Here is a 19,072-nt window from a genome sequence, read left to right on the forward strand (position 1 = left end):
ATAAAAAAAGAAGAAAAATGAAGAAGAAGAAGAAGAAAGAAATGGATGAGAAGGAAGGAAGGAAAGAGGAAAGAAGGAAGAGAGAAATGGAAGAAAGAAAGAGAGAAGAGAAGAACAGGAATAAAATCTGAGAAGGGAAGGAAACAGAGAATAAGGAAGAGGGAGAAGGAAGCAAGTAAGGAAGGAGGGAAGGAGAAAGAAGGAAAGAGGGAATTAGGAAGAAAAGTAGAGGAAAGAGAGAGGAAGGAAGGAAGGAAGGAGAAAGAAGGAAAGAGGGAATGAGGAAGAAAAGTAGAGGAAAGAGAGAGGAAGGAAGGAGGGAAGGAGAAAGAAGGAAAGAGGGAATTAGGAAGAAAAGTAGAGGAAAGAGAGAGGAAGGAAGGAAGGAAGGAAGGAGAAAGGCATCGGAAGGAAGGAGTAGAAGGGAAGATAATGAAGATGGTGACAAAGGAAGGAAGGAAGGAAGGAAGGAAGGAAGATAGAAAGGTGGAGGAAAAGGAGAGATTGATGATTAGGTGGAGAGGGAGAGAAGAAATAATAACAAGAGTGGATAATAGAAGGAGGAAGGGGAGAGAGAGAGAGAGAGAGAGAGAGAGAGAGAGAGAGAGAGAGAGAGAGAGTTTTTGACCCTTTAAAGGAAATATCTACGGCTTGCATAACTGGTCTTTCCTCCTCCTCCTCCTCCTCCTCCTCCTCCTCCTCCTTCTCCTCCTCCTCCTCCTCCTCCTTCTCTTCTTGCGAGTTCTCATTATTAAACAACTTCAGGAAATGTCAAGGAAATTTTTGTTGTTGTTGTTGTTGTTGTTGTTTTGGCTGCATTGAGGTGTTTTGAGAGAGAGAGAGAGAGAGAGAGAGAGAGAGAGAGAGAGAGAGAGAGAGAGAGAGAGAGAGAGAGAACGGTACGACATATTAATTAAATGTAAATAGAACACGAGATACATACACACACACACACACACACACACACACACACACACACACACACACACACACACACACACACACACTTACAAATAGGTAAATACACACACACAGAGCCCCCCACTATCCCCCCCTCCCCTCTCCCCCTCCCCCACCCCCCTCCCCCTCTTCCCCCTCCCCCCACTCTGGTAATATATGCGTTGCGTCACCAGAGCGATCACAACCTTGTCTTCTTTTCTTCATTGTTCTCACACCACAAAGAGGAAACGACTCAATATTTTCTTCCTCCTCCTCCACCTCCTCCTCCTCTTGTCTTCTCCCTTCTTCTTTGTTCCTCCTCCTCCTCCTCCTCCTCCTTCTCTTCCTCCCACGTTGTATCATCATTCTCTCTTCAAGAAGGGTTTAATGAGGTACTGAGGGAAGGAAGGAAGGAAGGAAGGAAGTATGCAAGGAAGGAAGGAAGGACGTGATGAAGGAAGGAAGGAAGAAAGGAAGGAAGGAAGTGAGGAAGGAAGGAAACGGAGAGGAAATACTTGAATGAATGAAGAAATGCAGGAAGGAAGATACGAGGGAGAAGGAGGAGCTGAAAGGAAGGAAGTAAAGGAAGAAAAGAAAGAAATAAACGTCTCTCTCTCTCTCTCTCTCTCTCTCTCTCTCTCTCTCTCTCTCTCTCTCTCTCTTATATACCTCCCTCCCCCTCTCTTTATCTCGCTCTCACCTGTTTATCTTGCTCACCTGCCGCCGTCCTGTATAAGTGCTCATGGTGTAGTGGTTATCACATCTGTCTAACACACAGAAGGTCCCAGGTTCGAGCCCTGGTGAGCACACTCTTTTATTCATTTTATATTTAGCTCAGGCGGCGAGGGGAGGTCGGGGAAGGAAGGGGGGATGGATGGATGGGAAGGGGGGAAGTAGGGAGGAGGAGGAGGAGAGGTAGAGAGGTTGTTGAAAGAGAGAGAGAGAGGGTTGAGAGAGGAGGCTGGGAGGGAGGGAACGGGGAGAGAGAGAGAGAGAGAGAGCAGCGTGTTCAGTCAGTTTAAAGGAAAATTAGCACTTTTTTATCGGTAACCGTTCAGAGAGAGAGAGAGAGAGAGAGAGAGAGAGAGAGAGAGAGAGAGAGAGAGAGAGAGAGAGAGAGAGAGAGAGAGAGAGAGAGAGAGAGAGAGAGAGAGAGAGAGAGAGAGAGGGAGTAGCGGTTATTGGCCTAGACAGACAGAAAGCGAGAGTGCCAGCCTAGAGAGCCCTACCACCTGGCGGGCGACGCGGGACCTACAGGTGAATGGGGGCCTGCTATTAATTGGCGCTCACCTTTGCCGAGGCGCGTCACTTATTACCAGCCTAAAAAATATAAAAAAAAAAAAAAACCTGAAAACGCCACCGCCTTCCTCTAGTCTAAACTGTTCCTTGCCTTCGTTAAATTCCACACACTTCACATCCAGTTACTCTTTTTTTTTCCTTTTTACTAACGTCACACTCTTAAGGACAGTAGATTAATGATTTCATGTATACCTTTGACCCGTACATGCGTCTTTCCGTTCTCTGTACCGGTATGTGGCGCCCACTTTCGAATACGTCAGGTTAGGTTAGGTTAGGTTAGGTTAGGTTAAGGTTAAGTTAGGGTTTTAGGGTCATTTAGGGTAATATATATTTTTTTACATTAGAGGAAACAGCTTATTCTTTTCCTATCTATCAGTCTGTATAAAGGAATAAAAGAGGAGGAACGAAGAAGAGCTGATTGAGAACGTATTTAAAGAGGAACATGAAAGAAGGTGAAAACAATCTCTATCTCTCAACCACCAAGAGGAGGGTAACAGGCCACTTCTCCTCCCGAAATTGACCTTATCTTTCGGCCACTCCTCTTGACTCTTGTGGGAGCAGTGAGTAGCGGGCTTATTTTTCATTCTCGTTTCCTTCTTTTTTTTTGCCCTTGAGCTGTTTCCTCTAATGTAAAAAAAAGACAAAATGAGGTCTGGTTAACCGATACTATTGGACCTGATATTGTTAGAACGGATGCCAAGGGAAGGGACGAGGAAGGGAGAGCTTGTAATATGGTGTTAATACTCTCCTCCTCCTCCTCCTCCTCCTCCTCTTCCTCCTTGAGCTACTTATCCCGCTGACTTCCTCCTCCAGACACCTTCTCGACACTCTTGTAGTAGTAGTAGTAGTAGTAGTAGTAGCAATATAATCAACTAGGAATAAAGTCACATACAATCATTATATCCACCACCACTATCACCTCCACCATAATCACCATCATCATCACCATTAATACCCTCCCCCCCTCTCCCCCCCCTACTAGCCCCATTATCATCACCACCACCACCACCTCCACTTAAGGTCTCAATCCACTTCCCTCGCCCGCTACATTCTCCACAATGATGGATTTTAATGGGCTACTCAATGGCCATAAGGGAGAGGAAAGGGAGCGTAGAAAAGGAGGAAGGAGGAAGGGAGGAAGAGGAAGAAGGGAGGGAGGCAGGAGGAGAGGAGGGAGAGGAGGGAGAGCTATGGGACTGTAGTGTTGGAAAGGAGGAGGGAAGGAGGAGAGAAGGAGGAGGAAAGAGACTGCCAGAGAAGGAGGAGGAGGAGGAGGAGGAAGAGGAACGGGAGTACAGGAGGAAAGGAGGATGTCAGAGAGGAGGGAGGGAAGGAGGGAAGAGAGAGGTGTATTGGATATTGGAGGAAGGATCGATAGGGGAAGGAGGAGGAGGAGGAGGAGGAGGAGGAGCGGTAGGAGGAGGAGGAGAAGGACATAGAGGAGGACATGGAGGAGGAGGAGGAGGAGAGGTTAAGGGTAATTGGGCAGCATGATCATGAAATTGGGTGGACATGACAAGGTGGAGTGTTGCTAGGTGGATCGGGGAGTCGCTATTTCAAAGTCCCCCCGTGAAGCCCGTTTTCCATAAGCCTTAACCCGTTTTCCGTCAAAGGTAATCGCGTTTTCTCTGATTGAGGAGTGAGTGAGGAGGGAAGGGAGTGGGATTAAGGGGGTCGTGTTATCCCCCTGACCTGACTTGACCCACAGTTAGCAAGTTTATGGAGGATAGAGATGGTCGATAGCTTAATTATTTCAGCATATTAACATCCGTATTTCAAGTTCTCTTTTCACCAAAACTTACAAGAAAAAAAAGTAACAGAAACAAAGATAACTATTCACTAACACAACAACAAACAATTTCTAACCTTAACAAAAAAATAAACTAACAAAGCTAACAAACAAAAACTTACATAAAAAACCTAACACAAAACAAAAGAAAACTTGCAAAAAAAAAAAAAAGAACTATTCACTAACACAAAAACAAACAATTTATAACATTAAAAAAAATAAACTAACAAAACAAACAAACAAAAACTTACAAAAAAACTAACACAAAACAGAGGAAAACTTGCAAACAAAAAGAGAACTATTCACTAACACAAAAACAAACAATTTCTAACATTAACAAAAAAAACCTAACAAAACAAACAAACAAACAAAAACTAACACTAACCTAAAACAAACAAACAAAAAAATACCATAAAGAAAACAAAGTAACAAAATCAATCGCTAACACAAAAAAATTAACACAAACTAACACAAAAAACTAACGGCGAATCCTTAACTGTTTTTCGCCCTCGTCGAATCCCACACACTTTACATCCATTCACCGTTTTCATCGCCAGTTATCGCAGCGGCATTATCAAGAGACAACATCAATACATAACCTGAACTTAAGCCGCTGAGGAGGTTCGTAGAAAGCTTAAATTGGGAACGTTGTCTGACTGCCCGATATTGTTGAAACTAATGCAGAGAGGATGTCCCGAATACAATAGATAGATAGATAGATAGATAGATAGATAGATAGATAGTTGGGGTTAAGTAGCTGACTGACTGACTGACTGATTGGGTTCTTGCAGACTCAATGTGTTTTACGATCTCAAGGTATAAAATATTTCGCTTGTTTTAATTTATTTCTTTATTGTCATTATTGTTATTATTATTATTTTGTTCTTCTAGTTCCTGTTCTTGTTTTCTTTTTTTTGTTTTTTCTTTTTCTTGTCCTTGCTGTTTTTGTTTTCTTCGTGTTTTTGTTCTTGTTTTATTCTTGTTTTTCTTGTTCCTCTTTTTAATTTTCATTCATTTTTCATTCTTTGTCTTCGTGTTCTCATTTATCATTCTCTTTCTTCTCCTGTATTTTCTTTTTCTTCTTCCACCTCCTCTTTATTCCCTTTCTCCTCCTCCATCTCCTCCTCCTCCTTCAATTAATTTAGCTAATTATATTTCCCATTATATCATACAAACCGCCATACTTTTTCCTTCTATTTTTAATGAGAGAGAGAGAGAGAGAGAGAGAGAGATCCATAACGAAAATATGGAGATACGCATTTTCAGTCAACTCTCTCTCTCTCTCTCTCATGCTCGAAACGCGGGGAAAATGAAAATGAAACATGCTTCAGATAAAAACACGTCGAGCGGTTGGTATTGGTTGCGTGCGTGACGTCAGCGGGCTGAGAGAGAGAGAGAGAGAGAGAGAGAGAGAGACTATATTGCTTCATTTCAAGTTAAAAAGTTCAGCAATTTTGTCGACTTAATGTTTTCCTCAAATACTAAGTTACCACTACTACTACTACTACTACTACTACTACTGCTACTACTACTACTACTATTACAACTACTACTACTGGAGAGATAGATAGACAAATGGAAAGACAAATAGATAGATACGTACATAGAAAGATGGATTGATAGATGGATAGAAGGATAGATAGATAAATTTCTGTCTATGAATAATTGAGTGGGGCCTCGAAATTTTCTGAAAAGGAGTCTCAGTTTGGGAAAAAGAAAACAGGAAGAGGTAAAAACAGAAGCCTTATACGACCTATTTTTCTGGCTTCCTTCTCCTCCTCCTCCTCCTCCTCCTCCTCCACGATCATTGAGGGACAAATCTGGAGTAGAGGAGAAAGGAGGAGGAAGAGAAAAAACGAAGGTGAAAAAGAAAGGGAAAGGAAAAAGGTCATTGATTTTGTGGGATGTCCTCCTTACCTGTGATAATTAAGACCTCTCTCTCTCTCTCTCTCTCTCTCTCTCTCTCTCTCTCTCTCTCTCTCTCTCTCTCTCTCTCTAGTCTTTTCCACCTGTAACTTTTCTTAACTCTCTCTCTCTCTCTCTCTCTCTCTCTCTCTCTCTCTCTCTCTCTCTCTCTCTCTCTCTCTCTCTCTCTCTCTCTCTCTCTCTCTCTCTCTCTCTCTCTCTCTCTCTCTCTCTCTCTCTCTCTCTCTCTCTCTCTCTCTCTCTCTCTCTCTCTCTCTCTCTCTCTCTCTCTCTCTCTCTCAACAATATCAACTAGAGTAGAAATGCAACGTTTTGGAGTCTTTTGATTAATGTAAAAATAGGTTTAAGGACAGACCACCAAGTCTCGACCATGGGGTCTGTGTGGTCTGATTTTCTATGTAAATCTATCTATGTAAATCTCTCTCTCTCTCTCTCTCTCTCTCTCTCTCTCTCTCTCTCTCTCTCTCTCTCTCTCTCTCTCTCTCAAAAAAAGTCGCCTTAGATATGAAAATGAACTTTTGTTAACTTTCGTAAAAGCTTCATTGAAATTTTTTGTATTCTTTTTTTTTGTCTTTTAATTACTCGACAAGTTAAACGCAGGAGGGAGGAGGAGGAGAAGGAGGAGGAGGAGGAGGAGGAGGAGGAGGAGGAACAAGAGGGGGGGATGGGGAATGAGATGAGGAATGTGTGTGTGTGTGTGTGTGTGTGTGTGTGTGTGTGTGTGTGTGTGTGTGTGTGTGTGTGTGTGTGTGTATGTGTGTGTGCAGGGCAGGTTTGTTTTCTTACATGGTAGTAAAAAATAAGGAAAAAAATAACAAAGGGGCTCAGTTATCTTACTTCAAGGGAAAGAAAGAAAAAAAAACTTTAAACTGTTTCTTCTTTTTGTTCTTTTTCTTCATCTTTTTAATTTTTTTCTTCTTGTTCTTGTTCCTCTTGTTCTTATGTTTGTTGTTCTTGTTCTGCTTCACATATGTACATTTTTCTTTTTTTGCTTATTCCCTTTTTTTTCATTTTCTGTTTTTTTCTTCATTTATTTACTATTTCCAGTTTATTTTAATTTTACCATTCCTAGTGTTTTATCTTATTTTAGTCACAGCCTCTTTTCATTTTAGAGAATAACAACGACAGCATATTTTATCAGTTCATTCTAAGTCAACCAAGAGATCAGGCTTGGTACATTCTCTCCCTCCATATCCTCATCCCTGTGTATGTATTTATAGTTTTTCATATGTGCGCACAGATCCCAATATAACTCTTCAAATCCATCCAATGAGACTTCCAACTTTCATAACTTATTCTCGGAAATTTGACCTTTTACCAGATTTATGTGACATGGGTGAGTTGGTTACAGGCTGCTGGTGACTGACTGACTGGTGAGTGACTGGTTGACTGCCTGGTTGACTGACTGGTTGAGTGACTGACTGACCCCACTGATTGACTGACAAGCTGACTGACTAACTAACTGACTGACTGACTGACTGGAAAACTCGACTGACAGATTGGGTGGCTGGTTTGCTGGGTGAAAAGCAGACTAACTTACTGATTAATTGACTGACTGACTTGTTGACTGACTGACTGACTGGAAACTCGACTGACAGATTGGATGGCTGGTTTGCTGGGTGAAAAGCAGACTAACTTACTGATTAATTGACTGACTGACTTGTTGACTGACTGACTGACTGGAAACTCAACTGACAGATTGGATGGCTGGTTTGCTGGGTGAAAAGCAGACTAACTTACTGACTGATTGACTGACTGACTGACTAACTGACTGACTGGCAAGGCTCAAGAGTAGTATAAGAGTCCAATTATATCATTCCTCCTCCTCCTCCTCCTCCTCCTCTGCTTCCCGCCCCCGCACCCTCGAGATCGGTGTTGACTCCCGGCTCCTAATCGTGCGTCTTGTCCGTTGTTCCAGGAAGCAATATCGTGGGCAAGTTTACCCAGAGCGTGAAGAGGATTGTGCAAGAGGTGAAGGAAGAGGGCGTACCAGGTGAGTGAGGGGCCAGGTAACACACACACACACACACACACACACACACACACACACACACAGATTAATTCATATATACATAGAGTGGGAGAGATTTCATTCTTTATTTGTGTGTGTGTGTGTGTGTGTGTGTGTGTGTGTGTGTGTGTGTGTGTGTGTGTGTGTGTGTGTGTGTGTGTGTGTGTGTTCCGTCTTCGTTATTTTCTCATTTTATTTCACTCTCTCTTAAATGTGAGTTAGAGAGAGAGGGGGGGGGGGCGTTACTGAATACAAATCTCTCTCTCTCTCTCTCTCTCTCTCTCTCTCTCTCTCTCTCTCCGGAGCCGAGTGAGAGGCATAGAGAAGACTGAGGGAATGGCGCATTACCATAGCAACCAACCGCAGAGAGAGAGAGAGAGAGAGAGAGAGAGTCTTTCCTTCCTCACAGATATCATACTTCCTCCTCCTCTTTCTCCTTCTCTTCCTTCCCCTCTCTCTCTCTCTCTCTCTCTCTCTCTCTCTCTCAACCTATATACCACTTACGCACCAACCTACCCACCTTTTCGCCATCCTACTTACCCACCTACTAACTTACCTTCTATTATCTACTATTTACGGCAGAAGCGGCAAAGGAGTTTATATTTTTTTTGTTTCTTTCCTCTTATTCTTTTCCCTTGAACTACCTCGTATATAGAAATAACACTTACGCTTCATCTCTGCAATAACCAACATCACAATATTACCATTTTTCACACGTATATAAGAACGAACACTCACACAGACACACCACTCCCTCTGTTTCCTTCCCTTCTCCCTTCCTTCCTTCCAGACACAGCACTCCCCCCCTTCCTTCCCTTCTCCCTTCCTTCCTTCCAGACACAGCACTCCCTCCCTTCCTTCCCTTCTCCCTTCCTTCCTTCCAGACACAGCACTCCCTCCCTTCCTTCCCTTCTCCCTTCCTTCCTTCCAGACACACCACTCCCTCCCTTCCTTCCCTTCTCCCTTCCTTCCTTCCAGACACAGCACTACGTCCCTTCGTTCACTTATCCCTTCCTTCCCTCCAGACACACCACTCCCTCCCTTCCTTCCCTTCTCCCTTCCTTCCTTCCAGACACACCACTTCCCCCTTCCTTCCCTTCTCCCTTCCTTCCTTCCTTCCTTTGCACCGTCCCTCCAGACACACCACTCCCTCCCTTCCTTCCCTTCTCCCTTCCTTCCTTCCTTCCTTTGCACCCTCCCTCCAGACACACCACTCCCTCCCTTCCTTCCCTTCTCCCTTCCTTCCTTCCTTTCTTTGCACCTTCCCTCCTTCCTTCCTTCCTGCATTCATTCTCTCATTACTGACTCACTTGTTTTTTCTCTCTCTCTCACCCCCACACACACACACACTCACCCCACACACACGCAGTCTTTCCCCCCTCACACACACACACACACACACGCACACACACACACATTCACCACTCACACCCTCTTTCACTCTACCGATCTACCCACCTTCTGACCTATCTACCAACCTCCCACCTATACCTATGCTTTAACTAACCTCACTTTACCCCACCACACACGCACACACAATCTTTCCCCCTCACACACACACACACACACACACACACCACTCTAACCCCCCCCACACACACACCTACACACAAACCTTCCCCCCTTACACTCACACACACATACGCATTCACCACTTACACCCTCCTCCCCCACCCTCCACACACACTCACCACTCACTCTCTTCCCCTCCCCCTCCAGCTGACGGTGAGACGCGGGATGACGCCATAGCAACCAACCATCGCCTGCGGCATGTGCGGGAGAAGCTGGAGGCCGCGCACGAGATGGCCCGTCACGCCCTCCTCACGCTGCACACCGACTACAACCACAGCAAGACCACCTGGAACGTCTTCACCAGATACAAGCTGCTCAAGGCCATGATCAAGGTGGGAGAGGGAAGAGGTGGAGGAGGAATGTATGAAGGAAGTGGAGGGGGCGCAAGGGGCGGGAAGGATTCTTGGTGACAGCGGTGATGGTGGTGGTGATGATGATTGTGTGGTGGTGGTAATTATGGTGATGTTGATGGTGGTGGTGATGATGGTGGTGGTGGTGGGGGGAAGTTAAGGGGGCGGGTGGGGAGGGTGTTAGTGTTAGTGTTAGTGAAGAAAAGACACAACAAAACGTGCTTCATTTTCTTCCATCTCCTTTTCTTCATCTCCTCCTCCTCATCATCATCGTCATCCTTAGCTTGCTCATCCTCATCTTCTTTATCCTGCTCTTCTTGTGTGTGTGTGTGTGTGTATGTGTGTGTGTGTGTGTGTGTGTGTGTGTGTGTGTGTGTGTGTGTGTGTGTGTGTGAAGATGAGTATGTTTGTGTCTGTGTGTTATGATGTTGTGTTCTGAGTAAGGTTTTTCTCCGTCGATTCATACATTGTTTTTCAGTTTTTGAATTATGAGACGAGGAAAAAACAACTTAACATTCCTCTGCCCTAAAGGAAAACAATATAAAAAAAGCATAATAGGGGGATGTCATGTAATTTTTATCTTCAAGTCAGTAGGTCTGCATGCTATCTTTTTTAATTTTATTTTAAGCGCATGGTTACAAAAAAAAAAAAAAAAAAAAAAAACTCACATGATGGTCTCTTCAATAAAACAAAACAAAAGGTCCTGAAGCTGTTTCCATCACTACACAAACAAACAAACAATTAAACAATCCCTCAACCCGTAGGAGGTGGTGCGGCTGGAGACGGAGTACTGGCAGCTGCTGGAGGTGCCGCGGCAGGAGAAGCAGGAGCCCGTGCTGACCTATGTGCTGCGGGCGTGTTCCCTCGTGGAGAAGAGCCAGAGGAGCCACGAACAACACGAGAAGACGCACCGACCCGACCAGGAGGAGGAGAGGCAGCGGGAGAATGCACAGCGGCTCAACGGTGGGTGGGGGAGGGCGGGGGAAGAGGAGAGGAAGGGAACTAGGAACGGAAGAGAGGGGATTGGAGGTTGGAGAAGGGGAACTTTTTTTTTTTTTTACAGCAAAGGAGACAGTTCAAGGGCCTTCCTTCCTTCCTTCCTTCCTTCGTTATTCCTTCCTCTTTCCCTCCCTCCCTTCCTTCCTTCCTTCCTTCCTTCGTTATTCCTTCCTCTTTCCCTCCCTTCCTTCCTTCCTTCTTTCTTTCTTCTTCCTTCCTTCCTTCTTTCTGCCTCCTTCCCTCCCTTCCTTCGTCCTTCCTTTCGTCCTTCTCTCCTTCCTTACCTCCCTCCCTCCCCTTTCTCCTTCCCTCATTCAGTCCTTTTCCACTTTTCCCTTCCACAATAATATACTTTTTCCTTCCCTTTCCGTAATACCTTCTCGAGTTTTAATGAGGCTCTTAGTAATTTATCTAAGTCCCTCTTTCTGTGCCACACGCTTTGCTCCCCATAGATGTTCTCTCCCTCTCTATCTCTCTCTATCGGATGAGTCTCTGTGTGAATGAGTGAGTGAGTGAGTGAATGAGTGACAAGATTTCCCTCGCTCCATTCCTCTCCCTCGCTCCTTTTCCTCACATATCTCTTCCGTCCCTCTGATGTTCTTATCTTCTTGTGTTCTTATGTTCTTATATTCTCTACCACCTAATGAGGCTTTCCTTATGTTCTTATGGTCTTATGTTTCCCGCCGTTTGAGAGTCTGAATGAATGAGGGAGTGAGTGAGTGAGTGAGGGAGGGAGGGAGGGAGGGAGGGAGTTGGTGAGTTACGTAGTGAGTGAGTGAGTGAGTGAGTGAGTGAGGGAGTTTGTTGGTGAGTAGCTTAGTGAGTGAGGGGGGGGGGAAGAGGACTGACAATTAATGAAGGAAAGAGTGATGCACAGAGTTAATGAATATATTAATGCATGTACGAATGACAGAATAGGTAAACAAACAGATAGATCATGAGGAAATAAAGAAGGTTTAATTAGGAAAAGTAAAAAAGTATAGGAATAAATAAAAATGAATGGGTCAGTAAATAAGTTAGTATGGTTAGGTCATTCAATGTGTCTGTGAATGACGTGAGACAGTAAGAAAGAGAATGAAGTAATTAAGAAGGTCTCTGAGTAAGGTGTCGGTAAAAGAAAGAATGAAGTATTTAGTAAGTGCGTCTGTGTTTTTTTTTTTTTTTTTTTTCTTTTTACGTCTACGCCTATAGTGCCGGTAGCCTTGCTTAAGGGGCCTGGATGGTGTTCGGCCCCAGCCCGTCATGGCGCAGGCAAGTGTTTATAGTGGCGCCATCTTCTCTTGGCTCATGCTGCCCCCCGGAACTTGTTCTTGATTCACTTGGACGGTTTCCTCTAGAGTCCGGGTTGATGGTGATCTTCAGGACAGCATGTGGGTAGTTTTAAGCCACTCGGCGGTGACTGAAAAATCCGAGGCGGTAGCGTGGGGATTCGAACTCGCGTCGTCCATTACGTGGTGAATGTGGGCCCAGCACGCTACTACTCAGCCACCGCCTACCCTAAGTAATGCGTGTCGGCGTCGTTGCAGGCATGACCACGTCGCAGATCCTGGAGGAGAACCACTCGCTCATCAACGAGGTGTACCGCCTGCTCAGGAAGTACTCGTCTCTGCGCACGCTGATGAGGGAGCTCAAGGTGAGTCGCCGCCCTCACCTGAAGGGGATAATACACGGGGCAATTTTTTTTTCATTCTTTCATCCATTCATTCATTCATTTTTCATTCATCCATTCATTCATTCATTCATTCATTCATTCATTCATTCATTCTTTCATCCATTCATTCATTCATTTTTTTATTCATTCCTTCATTCATTTTTTCATTCTTTCATCCATTCATTCATTCATTTTTCATTCCTTCATTCATTCATCCATCCATTCATTCATTCACTTTTTCATTCATTTCGTCATTCCTTCATTCACTTTTTCATTCTTTCATCCATTCATTCAATCATTTTTTCATTCATTCATTCATTCATTCATTCACTCATTCATTCAACCCACCGGCCAGTCACCGAGCCAGTCACCGAGCCAGTCACTCAACCGGTTAGCCATTCACCCAGTCCGCTATCCATTCAACCTTCCGATCCACTGAACGCCAATTCTTCCAGTCCGTCACTCAATTATTCTTCCATCCAAGCCTCCAGTCATACGTATAGCCAGCCATCCAGTCAACCAGTCAACCATTCAGTCAGTCATTGAGCCAAATACTCAGCACCTCAACCAGTGAAGGGGCTGTTACACTGGGCAAATTTTCTGTGGATCTTCAGTCAAACCACGATTTCCGCTGGCGTGGTTCTCAATAATTGTTTGTTGTTATTGCTGCTGATGAAGATGGAGAGCAATACCGTCGTCCTTCAGTGAAATCTACCGTAGCTTTGGAAGGTCGCGGACACGTCAGAAAAACACGCAAATATGAGAACCACGCCAGCGGAAATCGTGGTTTGACTGAAGATCCACGGAAAATTTGCCCAGTGTAATAGCCCCTTTACCTGCCACCAAGCCCTCGCATACGTGGACGGGGATGTTTCGGGCGGCTGATAACTTTTCTTTCCTTCCTCTTCTTTCCTTTTCCCGTCGGGGACCAATAGTTTTGTGGACTCCTTTCCGTTGTTTATTTTTGCCCTCGGCTATTTCCTCTGATGTAGAAAAAGGTAGATAATATACTGACTTTTTGCTGTTGATGGCACTACGCTTCCGTGGGGTGGTCATTAAATGGGTACCTGGGAACACCTGGGGACACCTGGGGAAGGTAAATTGTGGTAACCCCGGTGTCACCTGCCCAGGGTCGGTATTCTCAGACGCTTCCACCTCTCATGTCATCTATTTCCAAAGGCTAAAATGGAGTTTAATCGGGTTTCCAAGGGTGTTTTTCACGTTTAAGGTACAGAAGAGGGGTCAAACTACCACCAGGGTCATAAATGTACCTCTGGAAATGCCCAGTACCCCTTCAAAAACCCTGTCAAATGTGAGTGTGTAAGCGGCGAAGCGTTTGAGAATATGGTCCCTGTGTCCCGGGGTGAGGGGTACTTACTCATCACAGACTCAAGGGCCACTGGGACGGAGATGAGCACTGAGGCCACGCGCAGCTATGCACCCCCCCCTTACCTCTCCCCGTGTTCCTCAGGACGACTACGGCGAGAGCAAGATGTACCCGATCGTGCCGCGCTACTTCATGCTGAAGGAGATGATTCACGACGTGATGCGCGACCCCGCCTTCGTCGAGGTGTGTCAGGAGGTCACGCAGAGCCCCCCCGCCGGCGCCTCCTAGTGGGTGTGTGTGCGTGCGTGCGTACGTGCGTGTGTGGGGTTTCACGCACCCCCCACACCCACCCAAGGAGAGGCGCCCACACATACTGCTCAGGTGATTGTTTTTGTTTTTAACTTTACTAAGCCTTCCTTTCTTCCTTTCTTTTTTTCTTTCTTTCTTTCTTTCTTTCTTTCTTCCTTCCTTCCGTCATTCCTTCCTTCCTTCCTTCCTTCCTTCCTTCCTTCCATCCTTCCTTTGTTCCTTCCTTTGTTCCTTCCTTCCTTCCTTCCTTCCTTCCTTCCTTCCTTCCTTCTTTCCTTCCTTCCTTCCTTCCTCCCTCCCTTCCTTCCTTCCTTCAGCTCTCCTTCGAAGTCTTCAAGTAAGTCTTACCTTCACTTTCTTCCCATTTTCAGGACCCAAGAAGAGCAGGATAAAGAAGATGAGGATGAAGATGCTGAAGATGACGATGATAATGATGATGATGAGGAGGAGGAGGAGGAAGAGATGAAGAAAAGGAGATGGAAGAAAATGAAGCAGGTTTTATTGTGTCTTCTCTTCAGTGTCTCGACGTAAAGAAAACAAGAAGAAAAAGGAAGAAAGGAAGAAAATGAAAGAAGGAAGAAAAAAATGCTCCTCTCACCTCTTGTTTTTGTTGTTGTTGTCTTCGTCATCACCGCCACCACCGCCGCCGCCGCCGCCTCCTCTTCCTTCCCTTTCGTGAGTTTTTTTTCTTTATTTTCTTTTTAATTTGTTTATGTTTTGTTTTATTTAGTTATTTTTTGTATAGATCTTGTTTTGTTTTGATTGTTTCCATTCTGTTGTAATTTGTTTATTTTCTTTCTTTCTCTCTTTCTTTATTTCTTTATCTGTCTATCTATTTATTTATTTATTCGTTTATTAGCTTATTTATCACGTTTTTTTGTCTCGATATCGAAATGGTCGCCTGAGAGAGAGAGAGAGAGAGAGAGAGAGAGAGAGAGAGAGAGAGAGCATGGAAGAAAGCCCTCAACCATTCTTTTATATTCATAGCATTGTTGCCAACGACCCACGACGCGCCGCGCTAATAATACAACGCAACTACTTTCATTCCTTTGTTCGTGGGAAAGGTGGTGTGAAAATCCCGCTATCCGTTTTCTTCATGAGTTCATCCGACAAAGACAATTTTTCTTCCCTTTTGTTGCCGGATCCGTATTCTCCAGACGCACAGAGGAAATTAGCCGGGTTCCCACATTCACGGAGCAGAAGCCTTGTCAAGCTACTACGGTATACTAGGCTCATAAGACTACCCATGGAAATGCCCTCAACAGCCTCTACGAAAGCCTTGTCAAATGTATGTGTATCCTCAGACTTTCCGCTCTCACCATAAATTCTTCCCACATTCACCAGCCTCTACGAAAGCCTTGTCAAATGTATGTGTATCCTCAGACTCTTTCGGCTCTCACAGTAAATTCTTCCTAAGGCCACAAAGGTTGGGTCTAACGGAGTGGATGCGGATGGAAAAGAAAGTAGAGAACGAGAGTGAAATGGAACTGTTAAAATCACGGTAAGGAGGAGGTTCAGCTGTCATTCACAAGTTTTCATCTGGCAAGACCTTGAATGGATGGACGATTAGTTTTCATTCACAAATCTTCATCTGCAGAGACGTTGAATGGAAGGATGTCCAGCTTCCATTCAAAAGTTTTCACCCACGAGTTTCCTGACGAGACACAATAGTTATCAAAAGCATCAGAAAAGGTTCAAGTCTTCATACACAAGTTTTCTAGCGAGACACTGAAGGAAGCCACTGAAGAACCAGGAAAACGAACATCAGGAGTCTGCAAGAGGCCAGCAAACAGTCAACCTCCACCAAGCAGCTTCTGTAAACTCATCACATCTGGGTTTCACTCTTGGACGGACGGGGACAAGTTTACCGTCAAGGCTCTGTGAATGGAGTCCTGCAGCTGAAACCAAAGAGAGAACATATCACTTCAGCATTTGTTTAGGGTTAAGTGACGCAACTATACATACATACATATCTTTTCTCTGGGCCTGGCCGCTACCCACACACCCCAACGAGGCAGAAGAGGGAGAGAACATAGCACGAAGATTTTACATTGTTTCGTGAAGTCTTAGAGGGACCCATATTACCTCAACAGATAGATGGAGTTTGAGTGGCATTCCTACACATATCTCTCTCATCTGGGCTGGATTGTCACACGCCTTTGAACCCAACAAGGCAGAAGGAGAAAATATAACACGAAGCTGACATTGTTTCGTGAAGTTATAGGTTGGTTCAGATTACCTCAGCAGATAGGAAGCGTTTGAGTGGCAGTCTTACACACATATCTCTCATCTGGGCTAGACTGCCACACACCTTTGAACCCAACAAGGCAGAAGGAGAAAATATAACACGAAGCTGACATTGTTTCGCGAAGTTATAAGTTGGTTCAGATTACCTCAGCAGATAGGAAGCGTTTGAGTGGCAGTCTTACACACATATCTCTCATCTGGGCTGGACTGTACACGCCTTTGAACCCAACAAGGCAGAAGGAGAAAATATAACATGAAGCTGACACTGTTTCGTGAAGTTATTGATTGGTTCAGATTACCTCAGCAGATAGGAAGCGTTTGAGTGGCAGTCTTACACACATATCTCTCTTCTGGACTGGACTGCCACATGCCCATAAACCCAACAAAGCGAGCAAAGGGAAAGAGAGAGCACGGAGATGTTTCTATTTTATGTCCTGGAGTTAAAGGGAAGCAAAAAGTACTCCGGGATTTGGTTGATATCCTCACACGCTTCTGCCTCTCACGTCAACTCTTTCCAAAGGGTGAGAAGGAGATTAGTCGGGTTGGGACACAGAAGCTTTGTCGAACTGCAACCAGGGTCATAAAACTATCTACCCCCCTATATGGAAATGCCCACAACTCCTACGAAAGCCTTATCAAATTACTCGGATTCTCATGAGTGTGTTTACCAGTTTCATGGGACACAGAGGCTTTGTAGAACTACCATCAGTGTCATGAAACTACCTACAGACATGCCCACAATTCCTACGAAAGCCTGTCAAATGGGTGTGCTGGGGCGTCGAAATATTTAGTTACGAATATGGCACGAATCCACCCATCAAAGGCCCACAGCTCCTACGCAAGCCTTGTCAAATGGGTGTGCTGGGGCGTCGAAATGTCCGGATCCACCCATCAAAGGCCCACAACTCCTACGCAAGCCTTGTCAAATGGGTGTGCTGGGGCGTCGAAATGTCCGGATCCACCCATCAAAGGCCCACAGCTCCTACGCAAGCCTTGTCAAATGGGTGTGCTGGGGCGTCGAAATGTCCGGATCCACCCATCAAAGGCCCACAGCTCCTACGAAAGCCTTGTCAAATGGGTGTGCTGGGGCGTCGAAATGTCCGGATCCACCCATCAAAGGCCCACAACTCCTTTGAAAGCCTTGTCAAATGGGTGTGCTGGGGCGTCGAAATGTCCGGATCCACCCATCAAAGGCCCACAACTCCTACGAAAGCCTTGTCAAATGGGTGTGCTTGGGCGCCGAAATGTCCGGATCCACCCATCAAAGGCCCACAACTCCTACGAAAGCCTTGTCAAATGGGTGTGCTGGGCCGCCGAATTGTTTGGTTAAGAAAACGGCCCGGATGGTACCGTTCTGGGCAGCGGTACATACATATCTCTCCTCTGGCCGGCCCGTCACCCACACGTCACCCAGCAATGGTGACGACGGAACGGGCGGTGGAGCGTTACGTGTTAGAGTTAATATGTGTTCACTATACCGAGGCAAAGAAGAGGTTCAGGCTTGGTTCATTATTTCACGTCATGATGTACGATGTCGACATTTTCCATTCGCTCTCCCGGACACAGAACTTTCCTCCATGGAGACCAACGCCTTCTGCAGCCTGCCGTAGAGAAGTCTCACCCTCTCTGCCACTCTTTACTCCTCTAGCTCTTCCTCACTATAATCTAACATGGTTCCCTCAGATAACTATCGGCCTACATCACTAACTTCTTCAAATAACGATACACAACTTTTATAGACAACTGATTAGTGAACATATATCCTAACCTAACCTAACCTAACCTAACCTATCTAGAGTCCTCTTAGAAGACGGCAAATACGTTAACTTCTAGGGTTATATTCTACGCCCTCAAATACTGTCACTAACTTTTTCAACGTGGATAGACGAAGGAAGAGTTCTGTGTCTGGGAGTTTCAAGAACCATTAGATTATCAGAGAAGCTTCATCCGTACTATGTATACACGCCCTCTACCCTATACTCCATACACACACGCCAGCACGACACCAGGCTTTCAGGGTGTGTGCGTGCGTGTGTGTATGTGCGTGTGCGTGTGTGTGCGTGTCCTTGTACCCCTGCGGAACGGACCTGCCCATAGAATCGAGCTTTTAATGTAGTTACGGCAAGCAGAACAAGACTCACCTCAGTAGTTCCCCTTTTTAGCGGCCGAAGCTCACACCTCACACCTCCAGCCATGTTCCATAGCGCTATTCAACAAGTCCCTTCGTAAATGTAGCTTTCCATGTAGTTCCGGCAAGAAAAAATAAGAATCACCACAGTAGTCCCCATTATTACAGGCCGAAGCATCTCATCTAACTCCTGAAGCTGACATTGCCGCTTCAGACATGTCCCATAACGCTACCAAACAAGTCCCGTTGCAGATGTAGTTTTCCATGTAGTTCCGGCAAGAAGAAATAAGAATCACCAGAGTAGTCCCCATTTTTAGAGGCTGAAGCATCTCATCTCACTCCTGAAACTGGCAACGCCGCTCCAGATGTGTCCCATAGCGCTACCAAACAAGTCCCGTTGCAGATGTAGCTTTCCATGTAGTTAGAGGAAGCACTGAAACCACTGCAGGAGTTCCCCCATCATAGAGACCAAACGCTTCACACCTCACACTTGTAAAGACTACGACTTACTTTATGTGCAGGCCT

General features: G+C 45.2%; 1 protein-coding gene and 1 non-coding gene across 2 annotated transcripts in view; both read left to right on the top strand.

The window, feature by feature from the left end:
* The window catches only part of LOC127010304 (uncharacterized), a 90,210-nt gene extending 74,702 nt beyond the window's left edge, over nt 1-15,508 (top strand). Inside the window, exons 3-8 of the mRNA XM_050884168.1 lie at nt 7,872-7,946; nt 9,684-9,868; nt 10,651-10,849; nt 12,412-12,518; nt 14,008-14,244; nt 14,544-15,508. Coding sequence (XP_050740125.1) covers nt 7,872-7,946; nt 9,684-9,868; nt 10,651-10,849; nt 12,412-12,518; nt 14,008-14,151 — 710 coding nt within the window. The 3' untranslated portion in view covers nt 14,152-14,244; nt 14,544-15,508. The remainder of the gene's footprint in view (nt 1-7,871; nt 7,947-9,683; nt 9,869-10,650; nt 10,850-12,411; nt 12,519-14,007; nt 14,245-14,543) is intronic.
* Nucleotides 1,676-1,748, top strand: Trnav-aac (transfer RNA valine (anticodon AAC)). Its single transcript has one exon. It is a non-coding gene; the product is annotated as a tRNA-Val (tRNA).
* Nucleotides 15,509-19,072: the final 3,564 nt, after the last annotated feature.

This window comes from Eriocheir sinensis, chromosome 43 (genome assembly GCF_024679095.1).
Source record: "Eriocheir sinensis breed Jianghai 21 chromosome 43, ASM2467909v1, whole genome shotgun sequence".
Lineage (NCBI taxonomy): Eukaryota > Metazoa > Arthropoda > Malacostraca > Decapoda > Varunidae > Eriocheir > Eriocheir sinensis.